The 14,222-nt window shown below is 59.9% G+C and overlaps 1 protein-coding gene across 1 annotated transcript in view; it reads right to left on the bottom strand.

Moving 5' to 3' along the window:
- Positions 1 to 7,276, bottom strand: part of SND1 (staphylococcal nuclease and tudor domain containing 1) — a 99,613-nt gene extending 92,337 nt beyond the window's left edge. The window contains exons 1-4 of the mRNA XM_062613647.1: positions 7,128 to 7,276; positions 3,614 to 3,763; positions 2,033 to 2,153; positions 71 to 149 (exon numbers count right to left, since the gene is read on the bottom strand). Of these exons, the coding sequence (XP_062469631.1) occupies positions 71 to 149; positions 2,033 to 2,153; positions 3,614 to 3,763; positions 7,128 to 7,202 (425 nt within the window). The 5' untranslated portion in view covers positions 7,203 to 7,276. The remainder of the gene's footprint in view (positions 1 to 70; positions 150 to 2,032; positions 2,154 to 3,613; positions 3,764 to 7,127) is intronic.
- Between the last annotated feature and the right edge of the window lie 6,946 nt (positions 7,277 to 14,222).

Here is a 14,222-nt window from a genome sequence, read left to right as displayed (position 1 = left end):
AAATAACTGCAGAGAACTGGAGCAGCAGGGACCCCTCCAGCACAGCACAGGAGCACAGCCGCATACGTACTTGTTGGCTCGGATCCCTTCCCGGCGGGAGGCCAGGCCTTCAGCCACGAGGGACTCAGCAATGTTCTCACCACTCGTGTCTGTGGAGAGGGAAGAGTCAGTGAGATGAGCACCAGTACAGGGGGCAGTTGGGGTTCCAGTGCTGAGGCACTGGCACAGGGTGCCCAGAGAAGCTGTGGCTGCCCCATCCCTGGCAGTATTCAAGGCCAGGTTGGACAAAGGGGCTTAGAGCAACCTGCTCTAGTGGAAGGTGTCCCTGTCTGTGGCAGGGGGTTGGAACTGGAGGAGCTTTAAGGTCCCTTTCAACCCAAACCTTTCTTTGATTCCAATAGACTGAGACAAGCCACCAGTGCATGGGGCAGCCCAGAGACACCCACAGACCTCAGTTATGGAAAGTGCTCCCAAGATGATTCCAGCTAACAAGTGCCAGAGCAACCCCAGAGCAAAAGGCTCCTGTCACTATCCCAGTGCCCCAGCAGCACATGGCCTTCACGATACCTCAAGCAGAGCAGCCCAGGGCTTTCCTGGGGACACCATTCCACCAGAGCAGGGCTAACCAAGTGGGAAGGTGGCACATTGCTCTGATGCTGCAGGCCCTGCTGTCACCCAGGACCATCCCCATGGGAAGGGGAAGCACCCAGGGCAGGCACGCAGGCAGTGCCCTCCCAGCACCCACAGGGCTGCCTGGATCTCCAGCAAAGGCTGCACTGCCAGCACAACCTGCAATGGGCACCTCTGCAGAAGGCATCATTCATCTATAGAAACACAAGGGGTGGTTGGGGACAGGTGTAGAGATCCCAGACCCTTCCCCAGCATCTCCACTCTGGCTCTGCCACCACCAGACAGCAATGGGAAGCCTCTACCCCTCTGAAGCCCACCCCTCCAGAGCTGCTGCATCATTGCCAGGGGCGCTGCTGCAGTGTTTCCACATTAAGAGCATTTAAACCTTGACAAACATCACCAGAAAACGTTTTCAGCTTCATTTCTCACCTCAGCAGTGTGACAGGCTGGGATTTAACAATAAGAATGACACCTACATGGGAAGCAGAGCACAGGAGCCCTCAATGTGGCAGACAACCAGGCTGTGGATGACTGAAAGGAGCATGAGCAGCAAAACCCCTTCCAAGGTTGATCTGGTGCAGGTTGTGCCATCAGGACCTGCCAGACTTCCTGCCGAAGGATGCCCATGGGATGGGAAAGCGGGAAGCAGCAGCACCCTGAAACTATGATCTACCCCCAGCTTGCCAGGAGGGGATCTGCATCCCAAAGGGCTTCCCAGGCCCCACAAGAAAGCTAGAAGCTCAGGAATGAGCATGGCTGAGAGAGCTGGGCTGGTTCAGCCTGAAGAAGAGAAAGCTCCTTAAAGGGAGACCTTAGAGCAGCTCCAGTGCCTAAAGGGGCTACAGGAAACCTGGAGAGGGGCTTTGGACAAAGGCCTGTAGGGACAGGACACAGAGAATGGCTTTAACCTGCCAGAGGGGAGACTGAGATGAGCTCTTAGGCAGAAGTTCTTCCCTGTGAGGGTGCTGAGGCGCTGGCACAGGGTGCCCAGAGAAGCTGTGGCTGCCCCATCCCTGGCAGTGTTCAAGGCCAGGTTGGACACAGGGGCTTGGAGCAACCTGCTCTAGTGGAAGGCGTCCCTGTCTGTGGCAGGGGTTGGAACTGGAGGGGCTTTAAGGTCCCTTCAACCCAAACCATTCTAGGATTCTATGGCTTGCTTCCCCACACTGCAGTGCATCAACCAGCGGCTGCAGCTCCAGAGAACATAGCCCCACAGGCAGCTGGGACCACTCTCCTTCCAAAGCTGGAGCTCCACTGGAAGCAGGCATACATCCTTCTGCAACTACCACATCCCAATCCACCACCTCGGGCCTGCTCCCTGCAAGCACCTCACATCCCACTGCATAAGCCACAACATTCCCCACCACCCCTTTAGGCACCCGAGGGACCCATCTGCACTCACCTTTCCCCAGGTACACCATCCCGTACTCCCGGCCCTGCGGGGTCTTGTATTCCACAGTAAAGCAGACCTCCTTCCCGATCAGCTTCTTCCGCAGGAACTCACGAGCCGGGAAGCCCCAGGGCTGGAGGGAAAGAAGTCACCAGGAGCCAATGGATCTAATGGAGCTGGGAAGCCTGAAGTCCCCCACGTGCTGCATGGGCCATGCTGGAGGCTTGCACAGGAATCAACTGCAGGAGAAACACCTCCACTCTCCCCCTCCATCCCACCAAAAGGGGTCCTGGTTGGTTTTCCACCTGGTGTCATACTCCCAAAGCACAGCCAGACCCAGTGCGCTCCAAGAGCTGGAGCCACAGCAACCCTGACCAGCCCCAGCTGCCCAGGACATGGTGGGGGCTCCTCCAGCTCCCACCCAAGTCTGCGTGGATGCCCATGGAGAACAGCAGAGCAGAACCAACCACGACAGCCAGGAGCAGCAGGCTCCTGCATCTCCCAGCACCTCTGTGCATGGAGGTAGGAACACACCGGAGCCCCAGCGAGCTCAGCCCCACGCCACCGCAGCAGTGGGTGGAGAACACGGTCCAGAGCAGAACATGACGTGCTCATAAACAATTAGCAAACCTGACAGGCATCACTTCATGAGGAAAGAGTGACATTTACCGGCTGAAGCAGTGTTCCAGAAGACAAACTCCCCAGGGAGAGCAATTAGCTGCCAGCGCTCTGCACCACCCCCGGGGCTGGGAGGATGGGTGGCCTGGGCCAGGCTCCCTGCACGAAAGCCCTGCCTGCATCCAGCTGCCAAAGCAACACCCCCTTGCTTCCCAAAACCCCATTCCTGGCACAAGAAAAACCCCACAGGGAAAGCCTGGAGGTACCAACGGCTTCCCCTGGTCCTGGAGATCCTGCCCAGTCATCTTGGCCCATGCCTGCCCCATCCTCACAGGAGAGTGAGGAAGAAGAATCCCACCCCAAATTCCACACTGGGAGCAGGAAAAGATTCAATTAAAGGACACATGAAGGATCTGTTTGTATCCTGCGGCTGCTCCACGTGTAGCCTGCAGACCCTGGTCCTTGCCAATGGACCATACCTGTCCTATCCCAGGCATCTGTGTGACTGCAGCAGGGCAAAGAAGGAAAATCCTGCCCCAAATTCCACACTGGGAAGGCTGAAGAAGGGAAAGGATTTCTTAAAGCATAATTGAAGGGACTGTTTGTATCCTGCAGCTGCCCCATGTGTAACCTGCAGACGCTGCCCAGCCATCCTGGTCCTTGCCAATGGACGTGTGTGTCCATAGCAGGGTGAGGAAGGAGAATCCCACCCCAAATTCCACACTGGGATGCTTGGAGCAGGGAAAGGATCTCTTAAAGGATAACTGAAGGAACTGTCTGTATCCTGCAGCTGCCTCACGTGAGCTGTGGGAGCTGCCTGCATCCCACGGGATGGTCTGGCAATGGGCAATGCCTCTTGCAATGTCCAAGCAGAGGGTGTTGTGGTCTGCAGAGCCGTCCCAGCAGCCTGGAGGCCCCTGCCCAGCCCCGCCCCGCCTGTGATCCCTGGGGAATGGTGCTCCCAGACGCACCCACCTCATCTGGAGTGTCCTTGGCGTCGGGCTGGCCGGCGGCGGCGCGGCGCGCGAGATTCCCAGCGCGGATGTTGCTGAGGTTGATCTGGCGCTCAGGGGGGGGGCCACCCCGGGGCTGGCCACGGACGATGATGGCACAGCCCGACAGCACCTGCAGGGACAAAGAGGGGTTACGGGGGCCCCCAAACAGCAACAAAGGAGAGGGGCCAGGGGGGCGCAAGGGGATGCTGCACACGGGCACCCAGGGATGGATCCTACCCCATGGGAAGGTCTGCACCACAGCGAACGGTTTCTCACAGACACAGGAGCTGCTCCAGGTTTCCCGCTTGGGGATGCAGGATGGAGCCCAGCTCCTCACCCTGCACTTGACAGGGGTATCAAACACGCCGTTCCTCCTTCAGAGGCAGCACGACGGAACACGGCGATCTTGGATATCGCCAAGGACTTGGCACATTGGGATTTTACCCTGATGGCCCCATTCTCCCCCAGTGATTTGGCTGCTGAGGGCTCGGAGCCAGGAGCACAGCTACATTGGACAATCCCATCCCACCCACCTCCCAGAGCTCCAGCAGCCCCATTGCTCCTTGTGTGCCACAGAGCATTCCCACATTCAGGAGTGCCCCAAGCGGCTCTGCACAGCTGCTCACACAGCACAGGAGGATGCAGGCAGGGAAAAACCTTGGCAAGGACCACGCTCCAAGTGGATGCTTTTACCTACTGTGATTCTAAGACCTTTAGGTGATTCCATAGAAGTCAGATAAACCCCTGTGGAGAGAACTGATGGGAGAATCCCCAGAACAACACAGACCCCAAATGGGACATCTCCTCCTTGTTCCCCTGTCAATTACAGAACCCAGCTGCAGAACCCCAGGGCTTCCCAACAGCTCCATCCCAGTACAAGAACCCAAAGCCACCCATGGCACTGGCACAGGCAGCTCCAGCTTCTGAACATGCTGGGGATCACCCTGTTCCCATTTTAATCAGCCTGGGCTCCCCACATGCAGGACTGATGCTGCTGAAGCACTCACAGAAAACCTGGTTTTCAGCCCATGCCCTGGCTTTATGCCCACCCAAAATCTCTATGGATGCTCACAGTGCATCCCAAAGCAGAGGACTTGTCCCCTGTCCCAGCAGGCAGTGCCAGGGACACCAGCTCCCACTGAACTTTGCCAAAACCAGCCCCACAGCATCACAATTGCTGTCTGCAGCGTTCCCTGCATGGATCCATGACACAGACCGGTGCACGTTCTGGGAATTCAACTTCAAATTAAGCCTGACCTACACACACTTATCACAGAAAAGGCTCAGTGCTTGGTACTTGAGGACTTAGAGGTTTCATGGCTGTAATTAACCTTAATCTTTAATTTATAGGGCACGGGGATGCTGTAAGCGGTTTATCCAACTACCAACACAAACCCTGGATCCCGGGAAGGGGCCAGGTTTGTTAGTGAAGCTGCTCTGTACAGCACACTGTGCTCCTCCTCATCTATAGGCACCCTGGCTTAAACCAGGCTGCAGAAGCTGCAGTTAGTGCAGGAGCACGATGGATGCACCAAGGCCAGGGCATGGCACAGGGATGCAGGATGGATGGACCTGGATCCTGCTGTGGTGGGAATGGCACCGGAGTCCTGCCAGCACAGCCAAGTCCAGAGCTGTGGCTGCCAGGCACAGAGGTGGGAAGGAAGGCGGTGAGAAGGGAAGGATGGATCCCAAAGCACCCATGGAGTGACTCCATGGGCTTCCCCAAGTCCTTAGGTTCTCCAAAAGAAGCCTGTTGAGCTCCATCCCACACCATGGAGCAGAGCCTCTTCCAGTTGGTGGCTGCAGGGTCCTGACCCCACCACCACCCTGTTCCTGCTCTTCATCGCATCCTGCTCCCAGACTCTTGAGGTCCCACTGTCATTTCAGAGGAAACATGCAGCAGGAAGGTTCAAAAAACACCCCCAAACACTTCCAAGTCCAACAAGTTGTGACGGGAATCGCAGAGGAGCCATCCAGGCCAGCAGCTCCTGACTCCATGGCACCATCACAGAGAGCCTGGGAATCTCACCTCTCCAGCATGCCCTGGGCAGGGATTCTAGGGTGCTGCCCTGGAAAGGGAAGGGGGTCCATGGGGCACATCCCAGGGGGGTGCCTGGACAGCAATCCCGCAGCACCCACTCCAGATATGGGGCACCAGGGTGGTGTGTGGTCCCCAGGAGCTGGTATCTACCACACGCAGCCACCTCTCATCCAGCAGACACCAACCATCCTGCCCCAACATCGCACTATGGATACACATCCCCTTGGATGGAGCACGAGCAGCCAAGTGAGGTTTTCCCTGAGCATCCCAAAATCTGCTGCTTAGGCATGAGAGGTGATGGGGTGGTGGGAATGGATCCTCATGCCACCGGTGAGATAAAGGATGGGGAAAGCAGCATCCTCAAAACACTGGCATCCCCTGGAGTGAAGGTCTCAATCCAAAGGCAGTGGTGGGATTCACAGCCAGCACCAAGACCATCCCCAGAGGGGGTTCCCTGGGAAAGCCCTGGATATTGGGAACCACAGGGACCTGAATATGGCACCAGCCAGCTCCTGACCTTCGCTCTCCAGGAACACGTGGAGACAACACATTGAGAGCTCCAGGATCCCTTCCCATTGCCCCTTCCCATGGGGATGCCACTGGCACCATAGGAAGAGGAGCCCCTGGGGCACCCAAGGGACATACTGGGTGCTGGTGGCCCATGGGCAGTGGGACACGGGGTGCCATGGAGCTGCCAGGGAAACCCAGGCTCCCTCAGGGCTGGTGGGGGTTCAGCTCCACCGGCTCCCGGTCCCCGGCATGCACAACGGAACCCGAAAGTTCCTCCCGCCCCTTCCCAACAGCCGGGATGGGAGCACGGGGAAGGAGAGGTCTAAGGCTCCCGGAGGGGGCCAGGACGGGACGGCAGCATCGGGAGCACCCGGGGCCCCATGCGGCGGGGAACCGGAAGCCGTGAGGAGCAGGGGCGTATCGCGAGGCTCCGGGACGGGAGGAAAGTCCTGGGCTCCCTAAGGGGGTCCCGGTTCTCGGGAGGGAAAGCGGGGAGAAGAGGAAGGTCCCGAGTACCGGAGGTGGAGTCCCGGTTACAGTGATGGGGGGGGGGGGGGGGGTCCCATGCACCGGCGGGAGGTGCAGGGCGGGGGGGTCCCGGTTACCGAGAGGGGAGGCGGGGAGCGGAGGAAACTCCTGATCACAGAAGGGAGCCGCACGGCGGGGCAGGGTCCCGATTACCGGAATGGGGAGGTTGTCCTGCGCACTAGAGGGTTCTACACGGCGGGAGGGTCCCGGCTACCGGGAGGGGAAAGGAGGGGGATCCCTGTAACCGGGAGAGGCTACACGGCGGAGGGGTCCCGGCTACCGGGACGGGAGACGGAGTCCCGAGCACCGGACGGGGCTGCACGGCGGGGGCGTCCCGGTTACCGGGAGGGGAGCTGAGAGGAGCCACAGGCGGGAGGCGGCGGCGGAGGCCGCGGGCGGGCAGGGCGGTGCTCACCATCTTGACGATGCCGCGCTGCACGGCGAGCGGCGGCACGGAGCCGCCCTGCCCGGGACCGGCCGCGGACGCCATGGCGAGGGGAGCCGAGAGCGGCGGAATGGGGAGAGCGCGGAACCGAGCTGCGGGGAGGGGCCTCGCCGGGGAAGGGGGCGTGGCTCTGTCTAAGCCCCGCCCCTCAACCCGGCCAAGGGCCAACGGGAGGCCGGCCCCGCCGCGCTCTTCGCCCCGCCCCTCCGCGCCTTAACCAATGGGAACGCACAGATCGCCGAAGCTCCTGCCCGAGAGGCAGCGGCGGGGGTGACGTCACGAGAGGGCTACCTCCTCCGCACCGCACCTCCCTGCCGAAGGGGGCGGGACTTCCGGGGCACGCGGCGCCAGGGACACGTCGGCACAGGGGCCGCCCGGGAGCCCACGTGGCTTTGCGCCGCGCTTAGGGCGGGGCCAGGAGGGGAGCCACGCCCCTAGACGTCACTGCCCGCCCCCCGCGCGTGCCGCGCCGAGCACTGGCGGGAGCCGCCGAAACCCGCCGAGAGCCAAGGGGTTCGTGTGGGAGGGGGACCCGGGATGGGGACCCCGTCACGGACACACAGGGGGGTCGGGGGATGGGGGACCCCCAGCACAGCCCCACGGGGGGCTGCAGGCTCCCTTAGTGCAGCCCGGTGCGGGGCTCCTACAAGGTTACGGGGATCCCGCAGCAGAAACCCACAGGAGACCGGGGCTCCCCCAGCACAGCCCCTCGGGGGCAGGGGTCCCGCAGCGCAGCCGCGTGTAGGTGTCAGGGGAAGGGGTTCCCCCAGTGCAGACCCACAAGGAACCAGGGGAAGGCGATCCCACCCAACAGAGCCCCACAGGAGAGTGGGGGGGTCCCACAGCGCATCCCCCTGGGTGCCAGGGGGAGGGAATCCCCCCATCCCCATGGAGGATCCAGGGATGGAGTTCCCTCCAGCCCCATGGGGAGTCAGGAGGGAATGAGATCCCCCCGTGCAGCCACACGGAGGGTTCAGTGGAGGGAGCTCGCCATGCTGGTCCCCCCGGGGGATGGGGTCCCCCCCCATCTCCCTCCCCTGCCTGCAGTCCGGGGTGCAGGATCGCAGCCCCCCAGCGCCTCCCCCCACTTCATCCCATGCAGAAACAATGTGCTGCCGGGCCAGAGAACAGGGGACCCCCTCTGCACCCCTGCTCCTCCGCTCCTACTTTCGGCCACTTCGGGGCCATTCCTCACTGCCCCGTAGGAGGCACCCGTCCTGTGTTCTCTCCCCAGGGCCACCCACTCCCACCCCACTGCCCACGGACACCCGCACCCTACCAGGCAGCATCCACGTCCTGCGAGGGGTCAAGATGAGCGGTGGGCTCTCCCATAGCCTCAACCACCCATCATCACGATGTCCTGGCACCCATCACCATCGTGTCCCAGCACTGGGGACCTGCAGTCCAGATGCAGTTTCAGGACGTCCTCCCATAGGGGCCACTGGCACGGTGTGGGCGCCCTCCTCGCGGACAGGGCTGTGGGCGCAGAGCTCAGGTCTTTAAGTGACCCCAAACCCTCCCCATCCAAAGCAGAGGGACCCGAGGAGCCAGCGCAAGGCTGGGACCTGGGGTGACTCCAGCGTGCCGTGTCACCGCTTCAACACTGGCGGTTCATGCACGGACAAGGACTTTTGGGGGGCGATTTAGGGGTGCCCTCGGTGCTTACCCGCTTGGCGGCACCATCCGTGGCCGTGCCGCTCCCTGCTGGCAACTCAGCCCCGGCGTTACCCTGTGTCCGTCACAGCGGCGCCGGGGCAGGGTTTGCCTCTCCTCGCACCCTGCGGCAGCCGCGCTCCGCTCAGCCCTCGCCTCTGCCAGCTCCGAACTGAGTCGTGTCATTTGTGGGTGGTAGAAAGCGATTATCCTCTCTCTGAGTGGTCACGTAGGGAATCCAGGCAATCGCAGCTCTGCAATTCCCGCTCTAGGGAGTGGGAATGGAGCAGCACCGGCTCCGAACAGTGAGAGCAGTTGTAGCTGTGACTGTGACCATCCCATGTCCCACAGGGCAGCCGGACCCTGGTGCAACGGTTTCCAAAGCCCTGCGATGTGGGAAGAAACCCAGCCATGTGGGAAGGCGACTTGGAGCAGGGATGCAAGGATCAGGGATGCCCTGGCACACGATGACGTGTGGCACAACAGACCCTGTGCCATGCAGTTGGCATTTTCTACCTATTCCGGGCAGGTTTTGCATCCTCAGTGTTAACCATGTTCTTCCTATAAAGGGATTGTTTCCACACATGAAGCCCAGCAGTGGTCCAGCCATTGGCCGCTCTACCAGAGCATCCCTATGGTCCCAATCCCGGGTTTCACACCGGGATCACCCTTGCCAAAATCTCTCCCTGTGGGTCAGGCAGTCATGGAAGGATCCTTCTCCCGGCTCCCAACCTGCCGAATCCCTCCACTGCCTTCATTTCCTTGCTCCAGCTTGTTTCATGGTAATGCATGTCTTTGTTTCATCCCTTGCTCCTATTTAACACTTTGCACCATGACTCATTCATGAGTGCCAGGGTGGGAACTCAAGGGCAGGGAGTCACCTCCTCAGCCCCAAAATTGAGCAGAGCTGCTCCATTATCCCAATTTATGGCATTTCTGGACCTACACCTCACCAGTGTCCCAGCTTGAAGCTGCATCCCACCAGGCTCTGCTCGGGAAGATGAAGGCTCATCCATGTGCTCCAGCTCCAATGAGGGCATCTTCAAGCCCCACAGTTGCCTCTTTTAGCCAGAATATTTTAATAATCATCTTTTTGATGGAAAAGCGAGTGGAAATGTAGGTGGGAGCACTTAGGTAAAGGAGGTTTGCTTGCCTGGCTGACTCATTGCGGCTTTTAAGTTTCACGTGTGCTTTCTGGAGGAGAAAAGAAAGGATTTCTTTTTCCAGCCATCCCTGGTGCTTGAGGGGGAACAGGGTCCTGCTGTGGAGAGAAAGCCCACAGAGATGGAAAGCAGCCTTGGATGTGCAGAAAGGAGCTATGAAGAGGAAGGGAAAGACCCTTTCTGTGCTGGAGGCATCACTTTGGCGTAACTGTATCAACCCCAATGTGCTGCAGCACCCAGCTTTGGTCCTGCAGTGGGATCCCAATGCAGAGGGATGTGGAGCAAGTCCAGAAGAGCCCATGGAGACGCTGCGAGGGCTGGAGCAGCTCTGCTCAGGAGCCAGGCTGAGAGAGCTGGGCTGGTTCAGCCTGGAGAAGAGAAGGCTCCTTAAGGGGAGACCTTAGAAGGGTTGGAAGGGAGCTTAAAGCTCCTCCAGTTCCAACCCCTGCCATGAGGAGGGACACCTTCCACTAGAGCAGGTTGCTCCAAGCCCCTGTGTCCAACCTGGCCTTGAACACTGCCGGGATGGGGCAGCCACAGCTTCTCTGGGCACCCTGTGCCAGTGCCTCAGCACCCTCACAGGGAAGAACTTCTGCCTAAGAGCTCATCTCAGTCTCCCCTCTGGCAGGTTAAAGCCATTCCCCTTGTCCTGTCCCTGAAGGACCTTGCCCAAAGCCCCTCTCCAGGTTTCCTATAGCCCCTTTAGGCACTGGAAGACCCATCTGTGTAGCTCCCTGAATCCAGCTGGAAGGATCTCAGAGGAATTTCCTTCCCAGGCAGGGAGAGCTGAGCAACTACAATTACATTTGATTGCAATTATGGTTAATGAAGGCTCATCAGAGCTCGCCTCTGCCTGGAGAGCTTGGGGCTTGGGGTGACCTGGTTGTTCACTGCCCCATAGTGGTCTCTGGTAGCCCCGGTCCCGGGTGCATTCACTTGTCCTCCATCCCCTTCACAAGCCACTGGTGTCACTGGAAGTGCCACAGCACACTGATGCTACTGGCTGTGGCTGGTCCCATGGGTCCTGCTGTGCCACCACTGTGGGCTGGCTCCCCTCGAGGCAGGAGCCAGCTCCTCAGCTGCCTGACGTGCACTCACCTAATTGCAGGTAATGAGAGATTCCAATCACACCATCGTGCTGTGCTGAGGCAAACGACTTCCAGAAACCCAATTGCCCTTTAGCATCCCAGGTGTCCTTATCAGCCAGACCTGCATCTGCTTGGGAAAGGAGATGAGATCAATGGAGGTGGAGATGGAGACAAAAATAAAGGTGAAAATGAAGATGCTAATGCCGTACTCAATTCCACACTCATCCCACATTCATTCTACATTCATGCCATGCCTGTGCCACTCTCATGCCATGCTCATGGCCATTCTCATGCCACACTCATGCCATGTTCATGACACGCTCATGCCATGCTCATACCAAGTTCACGCTTGTTAAGAAGCAAAAGTGAATCCCTCCCATTCCCTCTCCATCCCAACACACCCCCACATCTCATCCCCACTTGCACCAGCAGCCCTGCACAACCCTTACTGCTGCACCCACCCCCTCCTGCACCCACCTCATCCTGCACCTACCTCATCCTGCACCACCATGTGCCAGCTGCTGAAAACCCAAAGAGCCCCTGGGATGCTCAGCATCCTTATCCTTCCTCTCGGATGCCCAGCATCCTTGTCCTTCCCCCATGAAGCACAACATCCCCATTCTACCCCTGAGATACTCACTGCCCATGAAATGCTGAGCATCCCTATCCTACCCTACCCCTGGGATGATCAGCATCCTTGTTCTATCCCCCGGAAAGCACAGCATCCCTGTCCTGCACCTGGGATTCTCAGCATCCTTGTCCTTCTCCTGGGAAGCACAGCATCTCCATCCTGCCCCTGGAATGCTCAGCATCCCCATTCTGTCCTCCCTGTCCTCAAGCTCCCTCTCCTACCAGAGGACAGCATCCCCACCCTGTCCCAGGCGAACCCAGTATTCCATCCCTTTCCCAGGGTAGCACTCCCTCTTCCAGCTCTCCCAAGCATTCCCATTTAGAGTCACCATGGTGTGAAGGTGCTGCCTGGAGGCTGTTGGTCCTGGGGACATACTCATGGTATCCACCACGATCCAAACTGAAGTCCTGGAATCAGCGGTGGGGTCCTGGAGCAGGGGGCATGGACAGCTTTATCCACAGTCCCCATGCACCATAAGGTCCTGGCACAGGAGGTGCCTGCCCATGCCTGAGGGAAGGCAGGGGAGCAGGGACTGGCATTCCCACAGCTCCAGCTGGATCCCATCCTGTGGCCATCCTTGTTCCCAGACCGGCCCATATGCCGCACAACAGTGCTGCTGCATTGCCCACCAGAGAGGAATGTCTGCAGAGCTCTTTCCTGAGTTTGGAGGGAGGTGGAGAGGAGTGAGCATGAAATGCAGGTGACACAGTGGGACCTGGAGCATCTCTCCCCCTTCCCCTCTCTCCTCTTCTTCATCTCTTCACCTCTCTACTTCTACATCTCTCTGTCTTCCAATTTCAACATCACTCTCTCTGCCTTTCCACCTCTCCACCTCTCCTTTTCTCCATGTCTCCATGCCTCTGTCTTCATCTCTCCACCTCTCCATGTCTCTACATGTCCAAGTCTCCACCTCTCGGTCTCCCCATTTCATTGTCACTCCACCTCTGTCCTTCCACCTCTCCATGTCTCTGCATCTCCAGCTCTCCATATCTCCATCTCTCCATAACTCCATATTTCCACCTCTCCATCTGTCTTCTCATTTCAACATTGCAACATCTGTTTCCACATCTCCATGTCTCCATGTCTCCATCTCTGTCTACCCATTTCACCATTGCTCTCTGTCTTATCACCTCTCCACCTTTCTTCTTCTCAGTTTCTCCTCCTATTTCTCCACCTCTCCTCCCCTCCATCCTCTCCATGTCTCCATCTCTCCATGTCTGTGTGCTCCTCCCCATGTCTCCATGTCTTCACCTCTCCATCTCTGTCTCCCTGTTTCACCATCGCTCTGTCTCTGTCTTCACACATTTCCACCTCTCCATCAGTCCCTCTCCCCATTTCTCCTCCTCTCCATCTCTCCATGTGTAAATGTCTCCATGTCTCCACATCTCTGTCTCCATGTCTCCACCTCTCCATCACTTCATCTCCGCATTTCTCCACCTTTCCATCTCTTCACCTCTCCATGTCTCCACCTCTCCATGTCTCTACCTCTCCATCCCTCCACCTCTCCATCTCTCCATCACTCCATGTCTCTTTTCTCCATTTCACCCTCTCTCCACCTCTCCATCTTTCCACCTTCCCACCTCCCCATCTCCCCCTTCCCTCCCCTCTCCTCCGCGGCCCTCCCATGCCCTCCCCGGCCGTTCCCTTTCCCCGTTCCCGTTCTCCGCCGCCGGGCCAGCTCCGCGCTGAAGACGCACGGCCCCGGCGCCCGCCGCTGCCGCCTTCCCCGTCCCCAGGGGGCTCCTCCGGCCCCCCTGAGCTCCGGACAGCCCCGAGGCGTCCCCCCGCAGCCGGCTCCGCGCCGGGCCCCTGCATCCCTTGCCGCACCAGCCCGGTAACAGCGCCGCTCCCCGCAAGCCGCCGGCGCGCCCGGCCCGGTTCGCACAGCCCCTGGGGACCGCGCTAGCCGCTCCCGGGACCGCCCGCTGCCCCCGGCCCCCCACCAGCTGTGGGGGGAGCGGCGGGACCGACCCACGGCTGCCGGGCCCTCCCCGCCCCGGGGCTCAGCCCCGCGCCCCGCTCCCCGCCGCCCGGCGCTGCGTTACGCACGGGGCTCCCCCGGTGCGGGGGCTCCGCCGGGGCTCCTGGCGGCCGGGGCGGAGCTGGAGGGGGTCCGGGCCCGGCTTACAGCTCTCCGCGCTCTGTCGGGAGCCTCACGGGCAGCCCCGGGGCGGGATGCGGGGGGACACAGCGGGGAGCGGGGAGGCGGCGCGGCGGCTCCCGGGGGCCGGGACCGGGTCCGGGCCCTGCGAGGCTGTGGTTAATGTGTAATTCGGAGCATATGGCATTTTACAAAGGCGGGCGGCGGTGCGAGGAGCGGGGGGCCGGGACCGGGGTGCTAATAACGCTCGGTGACACCCGGGGCCGGGCGCGGAGGGCCGGGGCTCCGGGCTCCTCTCGGGCCAATATTTGCTCTTCAAATATTTTACTTTGAAACATTTACAACGTGGTTTATTTTACGTTTTTATCTCCTAAGAAAAGGGCCATCTGCGCACCGGCATGTCCCCGCTGGTCCCGCCATCCCCGGCCG

This window comes from Pezoporus occidentalis, unplaced genomic scaffold (assembly GCF_034315485.1).
Source record: "Pezoporus occidentalis ecotype Australia unplaced genomic scaffold, CSIRO_AGI_Poc_V1 ctg17, whole genome shotgun sequence".
NCBI classification, from domain to species: Eukaryota; Metazoa; Chordata; class Aves; order Psittaciformes; family Psittacidae; genus Pezoporus; species Pezoporus occidentalis.
The sequence above is the reverse complement of the archived record's forward strand: the minus strand, read 5'-3'. Positions and strand labels throughout refer to the sequence as shown.